This window comes from Wyeomyia smithii, chromosome 2 (genome assembly GCF_029784165.1).
Source record: "Wyeomyia smithii strain HCP4-BCI-WySm-NY-G18 chromosome 2, ASM2978416v1, whole genome shotgun sequence".
Lineage (NCBI taxonomy): Eukaryota > Metazoa > Arthropoda > Insecta > Diptera > Culicidae > Wyeomyia > Wyeomyia smithii.
The window spans coordinates 103,563,700-103,580,259 of record NC_073695.1 but is presented as its reverse complement, the minus strand read 5'-3'; the positions used below and the strand labels follow the sequence as shown (position 1 = coordinate 103,580,259).

Sequence of the window (16,560 nt, the reverse complement as noted above, 5' to 3'; positions counted from 1 at the left end):
AAAATCGTCTGCTAAACATATTGGCGTGGTCAAACCAAACCAACCATCGAAGGGGGCGTATTTCGAGGAAATTGCAAAATAAATTTTAAATCTAAAAAAATACAATGTTGGCAACACTGAAGAGAAAAATTGACTACGTAGTTCGATTCCTCATCTAAGACCCTTCAAAATTATATGTCAATATCACCTGTAGCTCTCCAGGGTCCCGAGATATTCGCAAATTAAAAAATGTGTTTTGCTAAAATCGCAAAAATGGAGGCAGTCCCATTGGTCGAGGGGTTCATCAATCAGTACAACACTTTATATTTATAAGTTTCGGCCCAAAATACATCGACACATAAATTTTGGTCGAAATCGGAGATGGTCGATGCATTTTCTCGGACACATGATATGGAATGACCCATAAATTATTCTAGGGAAACTGATCAAATCCAAAAATAGCGGGCAACCAACTTAATCGACCATTTTTTATTTGACTGAAACTTTCATAGGCAAAAGATGCCATTTTGTGCCTATTTGTTTATTTTTTGGAACACGACTCATTTTTAAGAAGCTATTGAAAAATGCTATTTTGGAAAGATATTGATGATTACAAATATTTTTAGGTTACAAAAATAATTTTTTTAGAGTATATATTTTTTTCGGAAAGGCAAAATTGTTATCTACAACAAAAACGGAACCCTTTTTTTGCTAAAATCGGAGTGTGCCAAAAACGGAAACCTACTGTATCGAAATTCTAAGAGTTTGTCCACATATTAGCATCTTCTTACCCATCTTTTAAAAAAAACTGATCTTAAATCGGCCAAAACTGAGCTCAAAACGGTGATTCTACGAAACCGGTTTTGACATGGTTTTAGTATATTTCACAAAGCAAAATAATATCGAGTATGTCTGAGCACTAATGATAATAATGCGCTAATATCTAAAAGTGGTAGTCAAATTATGTCTTATATTGAGTAAAAAAGTCTCAGAAATCGATTGGTGGGTGTCTGATCCACGTAAAATGTCAGCAACATATCAATTTTGCCCCGATTCCCCTACAATGCTAAAATAGGTTCTTCTTGACGTTAGATTAACTTATTTGAAATATGTTTAATGTAATATCAAGAGTGTATGCGATACTCAAAGATACAATAACAATTTGTCTTTACATGATCTCCTACCACCCTTTGCGGGGAGGGGGTTCTAAGGGGCCGGTCAAAACATAGAAATCTCGCTTCAACTATGAGACAGAATCATCACGTCGTCGATAAAGTTAAATGCGACTTCCTCCCCGCAAAAAAGGAGAGGATTATGTGAACACAAATTGTTATTGTATCTTTGAGTAGTTAAACAGATTTCAAAAAAGGTAATTTAACGTCGAGATAAAATTTTAGTATTGTAGGGGAGTTGGGGCAAAATCGACTTGTTGCTGACGTTTTACGTAGATCAGACACCAACCAATCGATTCCTGAGACTTTTTTACTTAGACATAATTTGACTACCACTTTTAGATTTTAGCGCATTATCATTAATGCTCAGACATACTCGATATTATTTTGCTTTGTGAAATATACTGAAACCATGCCAAAACCGGTTTCGTTGAATCACTGTTTTGAGCTCAGTTTTTATCCAATTTAAGATTTGTTTTTTTTAAAGATGGGTAAGAAGATGTTAATATGTGGACAAACTCTTAGAATTTCGATATTTGGTCTCAAAACTAAATGGCATCGCAAAACATCAAAAATTTCCGATTTCTAAAAAATTCAAAATGGCGCCATTGTTGCCCCTTAAGTTGAAATATGTTCAAACTCGGTGGAATTTATTTTCGAATCAAACTTCATCAAAAAATCATATATAGAAGCCAAGGCAAAAAATTTGTTGCACTGTGTATCTAGAAAATATAACTTTTTCAACATTGATCAAGATAACACGTGCTGAAAACCTACAACTTTCATGGAAACAAATTCATGGTATCGGTATGTACACCTAATTTATGCCTTCAGAACATCTGAAATAGACATTTGAATATAAGTATTTTACACTTCTTCTTAGCGAATTCTAATTGGTTTTCGTGCAGTTTTCTTGTTTCTAGTCAATTACAATGTGTAACTGAAGACAGACGAGAACAATAATTTTTTATACCAACTTTCGACAAATGAGAAGTATACATTGTCATTTTAATATCTGGAAAGATCAGCAGCTATTTCGTATAATGTGTCGAAGTGAAAGTTGTGTTGGATATTCCATTGGTAAATAACACACTGAGCATTGAAAAAATATGCTCGAATGCTTGTTCTGGTATCATGCTCACAATGTTGATTTTGGTTCAAGTTACCTCCAACATTTAGTATTGTATGTATGTTCTATAGTAAGCTGAAGAGTGATCAAAAAGCAAACAAAATCCCGTTTAATCATTGCGGTAGATCTTTTCGGGTCGTGCTCTTTCTCCGATCTGCGGTTTCTGCTTGACTGACTGACTGACGATTGACGCATGACCGAAACACATACGATTGTGTTCGAACTTTGGCTATCGAGATGTAAAATAGCTAATTGGTTTCGTTTAATGACCTTCGCTAGGTATGATTGCGCGAAACTGCTTCTTTGATGTTCTTCCAGAATAGGAACCACAGATCAATGACCCCACGAGCGTACACTCGAAGAAAGTATACCACCACGCGGTTGGATTCGCGAGCGGACCGGTTCAACGACATTTTCCCACGACTTCTTGAGCTTTGACTTCCAGTTGCTGTGCGCAAGAAACGCTTGCTCATGCAGCACGCGTATTTTACATTCTGGTAAATTACGGCTCGTTATCAATGTGGTAACGATTCGAACTAAATGAACTTCACTCACCAGCCGGTTATAATAACGAACCCAGTGACTTGACCGCGATCCAATATATAAGAATCGAAAAAACGAGCTTTGCCACTTGATAACAAAAATCAAAACAAGATCTGCAGAACTGGTTTCATAGGATAATCATAAAAAATGATATATTTTCCAGTAAAAATCATTTCATTTAAGAAAATTAGGTTCGCTTGAAATAAAACAATTATCAACAGAAATAAGTTAGCATCTTTTCAATCGTACTCATAGCTTTTAAATGAGAAACAAGCGAATAGAAAATACTACATTTCTTCTACGCATATCTGAGCTTTTATGCAGTATTTCACATGATGCACGAAAAATGTTCGAGTGAAGTTTTAAATTGTCAGTGCTTCATACCGTATGGAAAACTAAAACAATTGATCAAAAGAATAACAAGGAAGGGTAAAAGTCATTTGTTGTTTTGCTTTCGTCTCGATTAGGCGCAAATTGTTTCTCTCCGTTTGATTCGCAAAATAACAATACACGAGTTATCGTACGGGTGTTTTTTTTTTCGACTAGTTCTTGTGTTGTGCGATAACAATAGCCTGCAGTTTATCGGCAGAAACATCTTCTGCACACTGGTAGGGGTAGGCTACCCCGCCAGTGATCTGATACGCAGCTGATATATCAGCAAGAATAATTCTCCCGCACCGCTGTTACCCCGCTAGCAGCACGGACCACCATACGATCGAGCGAGTGGAAGTCAACTACAAGTGGCATCTACAAGGTCGCGTGTAGGATACGGCCACTGTTTCACAACACGAAGCTGGATCGTCATTGTTTGTTCTGCGGAGACACTCGATTGATCCTACTATCAGCCGTGAGGTCGTGACTTAGACGTTCGGTGAAGTATTCACTTTAGATTTTTTATCATTATTATTAATATTATTACTATCAATATTATTATTATTAATATTATTATTATTATTATTGTTGTTATTATTATTATAATTATAATTATTATTATTATTATTATTATTATTATTATTATTATTATTATTATTATTATTATTATTATTACTATTATTACTATTGTTATTAGTATTAGTATTACTGTCTTTTTTTTATTTTGATCCCTTGTAGTTTGAAAAATTGTTTTTAAAATTAAATATCAACTATTTGATCCCCCCCCCCCCACACACATTCGAATATTTATCGTTTGTGTGCGGTAGAGCGTAACGCTCCCGCAAAATGGACGACATGCAGGTGCAACTTTTCCTGGATGTTGAAACAAATGGGGAAGAAATTGAAATTTCCCCCAGCAGTTCTCCCTTACCTTCCCCTGTACCACCCCCGCTAACTAGCCCCGTACCAAGGGTACCAGAAATACGGGTAAAAGCCTACCCAGATGCCGCTAGCGGTCCCTACGTTGTTTACTTCCGGCCCATAAAAAAACCTTTGAATATATTTCAAATAGAAATGCTTAAGAGGGCTGAGCCACCCTCGACAGGAAACATTTTTTTCCTTTTTGCCAACCGATGAGGGTACCTTGCCTCCGATGAGGGTACGATCCCGTCGAAGGGTGTTCTTATGCCATGCCAGAAGGATCAAGGAAGAGGAGAATGATCAATTCTCCTAATCTTTCTCGCAAAGGCCGCAAGATAACCCCTAGCGGAATGACCAATAAGCCAACACAACAAGGAAGCGGTGAAGAAAAACCGAAGCAAGTTGCTCCCGGTTACAATTTTAAATCAAACCAGGCGTACCCACCGCTTCCTGGGGCACCAAAAGCCCCTCGTGCACCCATTTCTCGATCAGAAGACAAAAAAGAAACAGGGTTCATAAAATTTTCTGATATTGTAGACTGGATAGTTAAAACATTCAACATACCAGATCCCCTACAAAATATTCTTCTTGCCCTTCTTCCTACAGTGAAAACCTTTTTGAAGCAACTAGCAGCAACTTGGCCCCTCATTTCAGCTATGATATCTTTCGATGACTAATACGGCGAAAGAGGTTAGGAATTTTATCACTGTATTACAGTGGAATTGCAGAAGTATCATCCCCAAATTCGATTTATTTTCTCATTTGATAAATACATACAATTGTGACGCATTCGCGCTCTGTGAAACCTTTCTCAATTCAAACGATCAACTCAATTTCCACGATTTTAACATTATTCGTCGTGATCGAGACTCACGCGGTGGAGGGGTACTTTTAGGGATTAAAAAGTGCTATTCCTTCTTCAGAATCAACCTCCCCTCGATCTCGAGTATTGAAGTCGTTGCCATTCAAACCAATATGAATGGAAAAGATCTTTGCCTTGTTTCGTTATATATCCCTCCATCCGCGCGGATTGAACAGAAGCAACTTTCTGATATAGCAGAATTGCTTCCCGCACCTTTTCTGATAATGGGAGATTTTAACTCTCACTGTTCGCAATGGGGGTCGCTGTACGACGACAACCGATCTTCGTTAATCTGTTCCTTAATCGATGACTCCAATATGACACTTTTGAATACTGGGGAAGCGACACGTGTACCTAATCCTCCAGCTCGTGAAAGCGTGCTTGACCTATCCCTTTGCTCGACATCACTAGCGTTAGATTGCCGGTGGTAAGTAATCAATGATCCCCACGGTAGTGATCACCTTCCAATCGTTATCTCAATTGCTAATGGTTCAACTCCCCCGGACCCAATCAATATTTCATACGACCTTACTCGTAATATTGATTGGAAGTCATATGAGACGATCATAGCGAAATCCATCGAGTCTCACGAGGAACTTCCTCCGAAGGAAGAATACGCGTTCCTTTCTGGCTTGATCATCGACGCCGCGACTCAAGCTCAGACGAAACCGATACCCGGGGTAACGATTAGACAGCGTCCTCCCAACAAGTGGTGGGACAAAGAGTGCTCTGAACTGTACGCGCAAAGGTCCTCGGTGTATTTGGCCTACCGAAAACACGGTACTCTTGATCTGCTCCGAAAGTACGATGTACTGGATAGACAGATGACGAGTTTAATTAAAGCGAAAAAACGCGGATACCGGCGGCGGTTTGTAAACGCGTTGTCAAGGGAAACAGCGATGAGCACTCTTTGGGACACGGCCAGACGCATGCGGAATCGTAACGTTCCTAATGAGAGCGAGGAATATTCAGGCCGCTGGATACTCGATTTTGCCAAAAAGGTCTGCCCGGACTCTGTACCGGAACAGTAAACCTTTCGCGACGCGTTTTTAGTAGCTACGGAAGAGCCTCCATTTTCGATGTTGGAATTTTCGATGGCTCTCCTCTCGTGCAACAATAAAGCTCCAGGGTTGGATAGAATCAAATTCAACTTGTTGAAGAATCTACCCGACTCTTCAAAAAGACGCTTGTTGGACTTGTTCAACAAGTTTCTTGAGCTAAACATTGTTCCGCACGACTGGAGGGAGGTAAAAGTCATTGCTATACAACACCCGGAAAACCTGCCTCTGACCACAATTCTTATAGGCCGATTGCTATGCTCTCTTGCCTCCGGAAATTATTGGAGAAAATGATCCTCTTACGGTTAGACAAATGGGTCGAAACAAATGGTTTACTTTCAGATACTCAATTTGGCTTTCGCCGGGGCAAAGGGACGAACGATTGCCTAGCGTTGCTTTCTACTGAAATTCAACTCGCCTTTGCTCGAAAAGAGCAAATGGCTTCTGCATTCTTGGATATTAAGAGGGCTTTTGACTCCGTCTCTGTAAAAGTTTTAAGCGAGAAACTTCACTCGCAGGGACTTTCACCAAATTTGAATAACTTTTTGCTCAATTTGTTGTCAGAAAAGCATATGTATTTCTCACATGGCGATTCGACAACTTCCCGAATTAGTTACATGGGTCTTCCCCAGGGCTCATGTTTACGCCCCCTTTTATATAATTTTTACGTCAAGGACATCGATGAACGTCTTGCAAATTCATGCACGCTAAGGCAACTTGCAGACGATAGCGTTGTATCCATTACTGGTAGCGAAGCTAGCGATCTGCAAGGACCATTGCAAGATACCTTAGACAGTTTGTTTGAATGGGCTCTTAAGCTGGGTATCGAATTCTCTCCGGAGAAAACTGAGTTGGTCGTTTTTTCTAGGAAGCATAACCCAGCTCAGCTGCAGCTCCTACTAACGGGTAAAACGATCTCTCAGGTTTTAGTCGCTAAATATCTCGGGGTCTGGTTCGACTCTAAATGCACCTGGGCTTGTCATATTAGGTATCTGACACAAAAAGGCCAACAGAGGAATAATTTTCTTCGTACGATTACCGGAACATGGTGGGGTGCCCACCCAGGAGACCTTCTGAGGTTATACCAAACAACGATATTGTCAGTTCTTGAGTACGGGTGTTTCTGCTTCCGCTCCGCAGCAAACACACATTTGATCAAACTGGAACGAATACAATATCGTTGTTTGCGTATTGCCTTAGGTTGCATGCAGTCGACCCATACTAGCTAGCGGGTATCCTTCCGTTAAAACATCGCTTTTGGAATCTCTCTTATCGGTTGCTAATTCGATGCACAGTTATGAACCCATTAGTAATTGAAAATTTCGAGAGGTTGGTCGACCTTCAATCCCAAACCAGATTTATGACTTTATATTTTGACTTTATGGCTCAAGATATTAATCCTTCTTCATACGATTCCTCCAATGTCGTACTTTTAGATACTTCTAATAATACTATATTCTTCGACACCACCATGAAAGAAGATATTATTGGTATTCCGGATCAATTGCGACCGCAAGAGATCCCTAAGATTTTTTCCAATAAGTTCAAACATGTTAGTTGTGATAAAATGTTTTACACTGACGGATCTAATCTAGATGAGTCCACTGGCTTCGGTGTTTTTCACGAAAATTTTACCGCCTCCTACAAACTCGATGCTCCTGCTTCCGTGTACGTCGTAGAACTTGCCGCTATTCAGTACTCTCTTGGGATCGTCGAGACCCTGCCCATAGACCACTACTTCATCTTCACAGACAGTCTCAGTTCCATTGAGGCTCTGCGATCGATGAAGACTGTGAAGCACACCCCGTATTTCTTGGGGAAAATACGGCGGTTTTTAAGTGCTTTAACAGATAAAAATTACCGGGTTACCTTAGCGTGGGTCCCTTCTCTTTGTTCCATTCCGGGCAATGAAAAGGCTGACGCTTTAGCTAAGGTGGGTGCTATTGATGGCGATTCTTATAGTAGACCAATTACTTATGATGAATTTTATAGCATTTTGCGTCAGAGAACACTCAACAGTTGGCAATCATCATGGAACTCAGATGAACTGGGACGGTGGCTACATTCCATTTTTCCTAAGGTATCGACGAAAGCATGGTTCAAGGGGTTGGATGTAGGTCGGGACTTCATTCGCGTGATGTCTAGACTTATGTCCAATCACTACACGTTAAACACGCATCTCTTTCGTATAGGGCTTGTAGATAGTAATCACTGCGTTTGTGGCGATGGCTACCATGACATCTAGCATGTTGTTTGGTCGTGTGCCGAATTCTGTGATGTTAGGTCCGAGCTTAAAGATTCCCTCCGGGCCCGAGGAAAACAACCGAACGTTCCCGTTAGAGACATTCTGGGAAGCGGTGATCTTCAGTACATGACACAACTGTACTGTTATTTGAAAAAGACTGACATTTAAATTTAATATTCTTTTGTCTATTTGTCAGAATACCCGTATACGACGCTGGAGACACGAACACGAAGAGCCTAAATCTATGTTTGAAAAACAAAAAGAACACCAGTCGAAACACAAATAGATCGTATATCTTAATTAGTTTAAAGCAAGAATTGTATCTCTCCTCCTCTCACCTTTAATCCCCACTAGCTCGTAGTCGGCCGCGAGAAATGAAAAAAAGGCCTCCCTTCTTTTCCCGCTAATCTAGAATTAATAAAAAGTGTACTTGGCTCAGTTAAACTTAAAATTGTATCGTGCCGTGTCAAATAAACCATATTTAAATTAAAAAAAAAGGGTAAAAGTAGCTCTCAGCGCTATAAACAAGCTGTCGATCATTTACGCCCTTGAAATTGCTCCAAATTGACACTATCAATCGACGAAACTACATAACGTGTGAGGAAAAAACTTGAACAACTGTCAGATTGGTCTACGATTACGAAGTGCTGCACAAATCGAAAAATCCTTTTCTACAAAATGAAGATCCACTTTTATATAACTGGTAACACGACCAGTCGATTCTGTCAAGTGACGCTTAGTTCGTAAATTTAGCATTTAAACTCCTTTTTTGCACAAATTTTGAACATATTCAGTACAAGTAATGCAACGAATAACCTTATGTAGTTCTACGTCAACCTTGCGGTCGTGGCTTTGCATACAACCCTTGTGATTATTTCTATATAACATTCTTGCGGCTTACATCAGATGAAGTGAATCCGATTTTTTTCCTTTTTTGGACCTTTTTGCTCGTAAGTCGTGACCAAAATGTACAAAACATGTTTCAGGTATCATTTTACATGAAAAAATGTGATTGCATTTCTCAAAACTCTTTGTAGTTGTGTAAAAATACTCGCTATGACGTTGTTTCTCATCACTTCCTAAATTTGCGAACCGGGAGTTTTCCATGAAACATAAGTAAGAGGTTGATAAATACCTTAAGGCAATCTCCAAATTCACTATAAAAACTTCAAATGCCTTACTACCGACCCAGTAGAGCACAGGAACTAGCGCAAAATTAAACAAAATAGCTTCCATACGCAAAGTTTTTATGAACCTGGAAACGCTCTGAACTCGAGCCTCCATTTTGTATTTTTTTCTAACAAACTGAAATTTGTGTTTCTAACCCATAAATGAGTTTGGAAGACTTCTTTACTATTGAATTATCCGAGAAAATTTTTTTTACATGATTTTTGAATGTTATCAAAGACACACTGAGAAGTCATTCCAACTTCCACTGAGGGTGTTGAAACAATAGCCAGCTATAAATAATAGTCTCTACTGAGTAAATGTACGAAGTGCGAGAATTGGATAAGCGATACAAAACTCGATTCTAGAACTACGTCTTTAACGTTCTGCGGTGGTGTAACGGGAACACATCTGACCGGAGATTGGAAGTTGTGGGTTCGAGTCCCACCTGCTGAACTATATTTTTCGTAGTTTCTACAATCATATTTTCAGTTAGTTTAATTTTCTATCTTCATTACTACATTTACTCCTTAAATTAAAGTTATCAAAGACTTACAACATTTTTCAAGATTATGTTTCTATTCGCCCCGCTATTTCTATTCACCCCGTTTTACGGTACAATCATTGTTACCAGAGACCCCGTTTACCCTTGCATCTCTAGGGACTGTTACGGAAAGAAAGAAGGTTAATTTGTCACCGTGGTAAGTGACCGATATTTACACTTTTATCTTTCCCTTTACAACTTGCTTAAAAACTGTCCACTTCTCTTTTCTACCGAGCCTTGTTATTATTCCTGCCAAATATTAGCGTTAGTAATAGCCTGAGGTTAATTCGTATATATTTTGGAATTCAGCGTAAGGGAAGGGTTAAAGTAGAGGGATGGAAAGGAGCCTGAGAACCCATTTTGAATAACAGAAAGCGTATTTCAGTGCTTTTAGAGCAACTTGACTATCTGAAAATATACCTATACATATTTTCATGTCATTAGTTGCGCCGTAAGCAAATTATGACGTTTCGATTATACCAAGATCGAAAAAAAAATATTTTTTTTGATTTTTCTAATAAGATTCAAATTCATGACCAATCGCTTGCTACTGCGTGTTCTGTAACTTTGAGGATACGAGCACGACTTTTTATTATTGAAGAGATTTTATAGAAATACCACGAAAACAAAATTTGCGTCAAATGGGCTAAAGAAACCTTTCACACGAAAACAGCGAAACAATTCGTAAGTTAGTTGTTGAATTTAGTCAGTGTCATTACAGTACGAATTTTATCTGTTGCAAAATAAATAAATAATAACGGTAATTTCAAGACAAATGGATGAAACAGATCTATTGCATTTTCAATATATATAGTTGTTCAATATATAGTTGTTCAATGATCATGCTACGAGCTGAATGGAATTAGTAAATCAAAAATGTAGATCTCGGAACGAAAAGCTCAACCCAAGTTTCGCTCGGGCCAATTCCTGTCGAAAATCGAAACGGCATCCAAAGCCAGTTTTCGGTCTAGTCCGATTTGACTTCTTTCCGAAGTTTGATAACCAGCTATTAGAAACCACTATTTGGATGAATGAACCAATAGTAAAGTCTTGAACGGGTGTTAGTTATTATATAGTTAAATAATGCAAAACGAATGCTGCCAAATGTTACTAACTCATGTATAATTATTTCCAACGACGGACACTGAAGGTAAAAAGTGGCATACAACACCGACGGTTATGAACATTTTTTGTTACCATCTAATTTTTTTATTTTTATTTTTTTTTTTTTCACAGAAGTTAAGCTTATCGACCCACAGGGAAAATAAAAGTCATGTGACTGAACTAAACTTTTTCAATTCTGGAAGCATTACCCGGTCCATTGCTCGTTCCGGTCGCTACGTTTCTGTTTGATTAAAAAAACGCCATATTTTAATGATTACATCGTTAATATTTTGAAAGCTAGTTTCCTCGGTCAGCGGTCAATGTTGGTTGCCCCCTTATGTCATTGTTTCCATTATGCTTTTCAAAAAAATGCAGAGCACGATTTTGCTTAAATCGATCTGCTAGGTTGATTAAACCCAGTTTTTAAAATTAATATTCAGAAGCATTGAGAACTATTGACACTTTTCTCCTCTTTTCTCCTCTCGCATACATAAAGCAATTGAATCTCTACGCTCCAACTAACATTAAATGTCACTGAGCGTAGCAATTCCTTAAAACAATCTGTTCATAACATAGATACCATATCTTATTCAGAACTGAAATCCAAATGTTACCTACCTTCACATCTCAATTCATCGACGGAAGATTCGGGAGAACCGGTGACAATGAACAGCGGGGAAGCGACGGCGCATTCCTCTGGCGATCCCAAGCTGCAGGTGGACGAAACTTCGCCCACTGCGTTAGGGGAACATTGTAATGACCCCGATGACGGTTCCTCTTTAATGCGGACATTCGATGTGACACTAAAATAAAGTAAAAATGGGCACCTTACAGCATCCTGAGAATAGACGGCTTCGCTGTCGGAACAAAGAAAACGTTGACCTATTTTCAGCTGATTGAGCCCCGAGGGGGAAAAATTACGAGTGCAGTTGCATCATCGAAAATGGGTCAACCCGGGACTTCTTCCAGAAACCAACGATAAGCAGAATGCTGCCAATACCTTTCACAACTGTCCACAATATTGGAGGAAACTAGCGATTCCATTCGAAAGCCGGCTTAATTAGCATTAAAATGGCTATTCGTGTGCTTCTGAAAATTCTCTTCCGAAACAGTGCAAATACATTTTCTTATCGAACACCGTTTACGCCACATTTTCACATTTTCAAACACGTAACAACAACGCGTTCATTTCTACAACACTTTCTAAACGAATATGGTCCTAAAACACAGACATAAAACACTAAAATCTAAAGCTAAAACTTTTCAAATCATCCAAAAACCATCACAAAGACCCAATTTGTACCACCGCTACCAAGGATTGCCTCCCTACCGAACACGGAAGTAACAATCGAAAGGAAATGGTGACAGGCACCTATACCAGTGCACACGAACTGTCTTCGCTGCGGCGGTAGGATGTTGTAACTCCTGTGTGACCTGTGTTCTCAATTATTATGACTCGCAGGAAGAGAGTAAACAGCGTCAACTTCTCTGGGAAAACAGGGAAAAGCGCTCTCACAGCCTACACTTGACATCGTTTCTGCCTGCCATGAATGTGCAATTTAGCGAATACAGTGTTGAGTGCATCCAGCCAACATCCTTACCACAATGTGTGTCACCGGTTGATTTTTCACAGTCAGTTGGTTGTTCTAATTTGGATTTTTCCGTTTTCATCTTTTTGACAAAGAGGCGAGGCTGTGTTTCTGACACGGAATCAACAGCCTTTCTGTTTTTCATTCGTTCCGGTTTATTATGCTGAAAATATATAGCTACAGCTTTGCCAAATGTTACTAACTCATGTATAATTATTTCCAACGACGGACACTGAAGGTAAAAAGTGGCATACAACACCGACGGTTATGAACATTTTTTGTTACCATCTAATTTTTTTATTTTTATTTTTTTTTTTTTCACAGAAGTTAAGCTTATCGACCCACAGGGAAAATAAAAGTCATGTGACTGAACTAAACTTTTTCAATTCTGGAAGCATTACCCGGTCCATTGCTCGTTCCGGTCGCTACGTTTCTGTTTGATTAAAAAAACGCCATATTTTAATGATTACATCGTTAATATTTTGAAAGCTAGTTTCCTCGGTCAGCGGTCAATGTTGGTTGCCCCCTTATGTCATTGTTTCCATTATGCTTTTCAAAAAAATGCAGAGCACGATTTTGCTTAAATCGATCTGCTAGGTTGATTAAACCCAGTTTTTAAAATTAATATTCAGAAGCATTGAGAACTATTGACACTTTTCTCCTCTTTTCTCCTCTCGCATACATAAAGCAATTGAATCTCTACGCTCCAACTAACATTAAATGTCACTGAGCGTAGCAATTCCTTAAAACAATCTGTTCATAACATAGATACCATATCTTATTCAGAACTGAAATCCAAATGTTACCTACCTTCACATCTCAATTCATCGACGGAAGATTCGGGAGAACCGGTGACAATGAACAGCGGGGAAGCGACGGCGCATTCCTCTGGCGATCCCAAGCTGCAGGTGGACGAAACTTCGCCCACTGCGTTAGGGGAACATTGTAATGACCCCGATGACGGTTCCTCTTTAATGCGGACATTCGATGTGACACTAAAATAAAGTAAAAATGGGCACCTTACAGCATCCTGAGAATAGACGGCTTCGCTGTCGGAACAAAGAAAACGTTGACCTATTTTCAGCTGATTGAGCCCCGAGGGGGAAAAATTACGAGTGCAGTTGCATCATCGAAAATGGGTCAACCCGGGACTTCTTCCAGAAACCAACGATAAGCAGAATGCTGCCAATACCTTTCACAACTGTCCACAATATTGGAGGAAACTAGCGATTCCATTCGAAAGCCGGCTTAATTAGCATTAAAATGGCTATTCGTGTGCTTCTGAAAATTCTCTTCCGAAACAGTGCAAATACATTTTCTTATCGAACACCGTTTACGCCACATTTTCACATTTTCAAACACGTAACAACAACGCGTTCATTTCTACAACACTTTCTAAACGAATATGGTCCTAAAACACAGACATAAAACACTAAAATCTAAAGCTAAAACTTTTCAAATCATCCAAAAACCATCACAAAGACCCAATTTGTACCACCGCTACCAAGGATTGCCTCCCTACCGAACACGGAAGTAACAATCGAAAGGAAATGGTGACAGGCACCTATACCAGTGCACACGAACTGTCTTCGCTGCGGCGGTAGGATGTTGTAACTCCTGTGTGACCTGTGTTCTCAATTATTATGACTCGCAGGAAGAGAGTAAACAGCGTCAACTTCTCTGGGAAAACAGGGAAAAGCGCTCTCACAGCCTACACTTGACATCGTTTCTGCCTGCCATGAATGTGCAATTTAGCGAATACAGTGTTGAGTGCATCCAGCCAACATCCTTACCACAATGTGTGTCACCGGTTGATTTTTCACAGTCAGTTGGTTGTTCTAATTTGGATTTTTCCGTTTTCATCTTTTTGACAAAGAGGCGAGGCTGTGTTTCTGACACGGAATCAACAGCCTTTCTGTTTTTCATTCGTTCCGGTTTATTATGCTGAAAATATATAGCTACAGCGCGGTTTCGTCGCTACCTGCATGATGGCAGTGAGTTTTTTTTTCTTTTTGGAATTAAGAAATAAATTCTTTTCCATCTAAATAATCCTCAATTAGATTGCCCAAATACTAAGATAAAAAACACAGGAACTGAGGAATGGACAATATTTTCATTTATAAAAATAGTCTTCAGTAGATTTAAATATTTATGCATTAGCTGCCTCATTACAAAAGACCCCAGTGTTCTGTGTATATGTATGTAAGTGATATAAGGGCATGAATGTTTTCTGTATGTTTGTTACTCTGACACACCTTTCTTATAGAGCGTAATTCTGGTTTAGATGCTCTTAGACGCAAATGAAAGCTACTGATATGGTTGCTCCGGTTTGAAGATCTTGATCGAAGAATATTTTTGACATGGAACGTTGAACTTTTTGAGCATTATTGAAGTCTCCTAAATAGGAAGTAATGCCGCACTCTTATCATCTCTTTTGACGTAGGACTACGTCTTACCGCATTATATCGGGGTACATTCTGCGGAAACTAAAACCAAATTCAACGTTGGAATGAAAGAATTTAAACGGTAATACTTGTGAAACCACATAATGGATTACAATATTCAATATGTCGTAGGATTGATGAAGTTATGGGCAATTTTGTGATAGTTTCCGTACTCATTATTACTACTTCTCTCAGCAGTGAAAATTGATTGTAAGTTTCATGGTCGAATTTCCACAAATAATAAACCAATCACTTGTGAGGTTTATGAGTAGACATCATCATGAGTAAACTACCTGCTGTGACAGAATAAGAATCGCTCCGTCTCAACAGGTTAACTAACGTTTGCTCCCATGAGCCTAGACCTAGACTGTTTTGATGTCTCGAAAGTGAAGCTTTTTCGAGCAGTTCGTAACAACTGCCTTTATCAGACAATTTAACGATCTGCTGTTAGAATACTATTAAAACTGATGTCTTGAAGGAAAACATGCTGGCACAGTGCCACCATCGGCACAACAATACCGCACCGAGCCATGTATGAGTAGAACACTGATCACTCGTCGTCTATCAGCGCAGCAGAACTCAATTCCTATTTGTGTGCAACCAAGTGGAAACTACATTGTCGCTGCCGACGAACAATGGGACGACTCCATACGAACGAAAAATGTCTGTAACTTTAAAAAATACATGGTTTTCATATAATTGTTGCATTTTTATGTCCTACGTCACTATTTCATGCAACCCCTAGGGCTGTAAACTTCGTGTTTTTTCTTTCTCGCTCTCTCTCTTTGTTGGGAGAGTTTTCTTTGATAAGCTAATCTTTATAGAATCGGTCCGTTCGGTGCCAAAGAGACTTTTTAGCATGGGTTTATTCTGCAGCTCCCTCTTATTCTTCTTTTTTTATCCTCTCTCACGCTACAATTTAAAAAAATGTCAGACTCGACACACAGTTGAATGAAATACATACACCTCTCCAGGCAATAATGACTAGTAGCAGAGGGAAGGGTAAAAATATCCATTACTTGCCACGATGACAAAAGTACCTACCCTTCTGTAACCATCGTTAGAGATGCAGAGCTATACTCGTTCTCTGGTAACACCGATTGCAACACTAATGTAAGTAGCCGGCTACGGGATCGTTATCCGCGCACATCAACCGAGTGCGAGGTCTACCTCTGGAGGTCTGGACACATGTCCAGCCCACTGAAGCTTTATTACCTTAACTATACCAGCATTTTTGTATACCTGGTGCAACTCGGGATTCATGCACCTGCGCGACACTCCATTTTCCAATCTACCTGCCAAGTATTGATCACAGAGCTTTACACCTAAAAATTTCTACGATCAGCTTCTTTCAGCGTTCATGCTCCATGTCTGTGAAGGGCCACCGGGAGAATCACAAGCATACCAAGATAAATGAATTCATCAACCACT

At 39.3% G+C, this 16,560-nt stretch overlaps 1 protein-coding gene across 1 annotated transcript in view; it reads right to left on the bottom strand.

The window, feature by feature from the left end:
* The window catches only part of LOC129721820 (ecdysone-induced protein 78C), a 90,115-nt gene extending 77,608 nt beyond the window's left edge, over nt 1-12,507 (bottom strand). Inside the window, exons 1-2 of the mRNA XM_055674834.1 lie at nt 12,097-12,507; nt 11,715-11,899 (exon numbers count right to left, since the gene is read on the bottom strand). Coding sequence (XP_055530809.1) covers nt 11,715-11,899; nt 12,097-12,140 — 229 coding nt within the window. The 5' untranslated portion in view covers nt 12,141-12,507. The remainder of the gene's footprint in view (nt 1-11,714; nt 11,900-12,096) is intronic.
* Between the last annotated feature and the right edge of the window lie 4,053 nt (nt 12,508-16,560).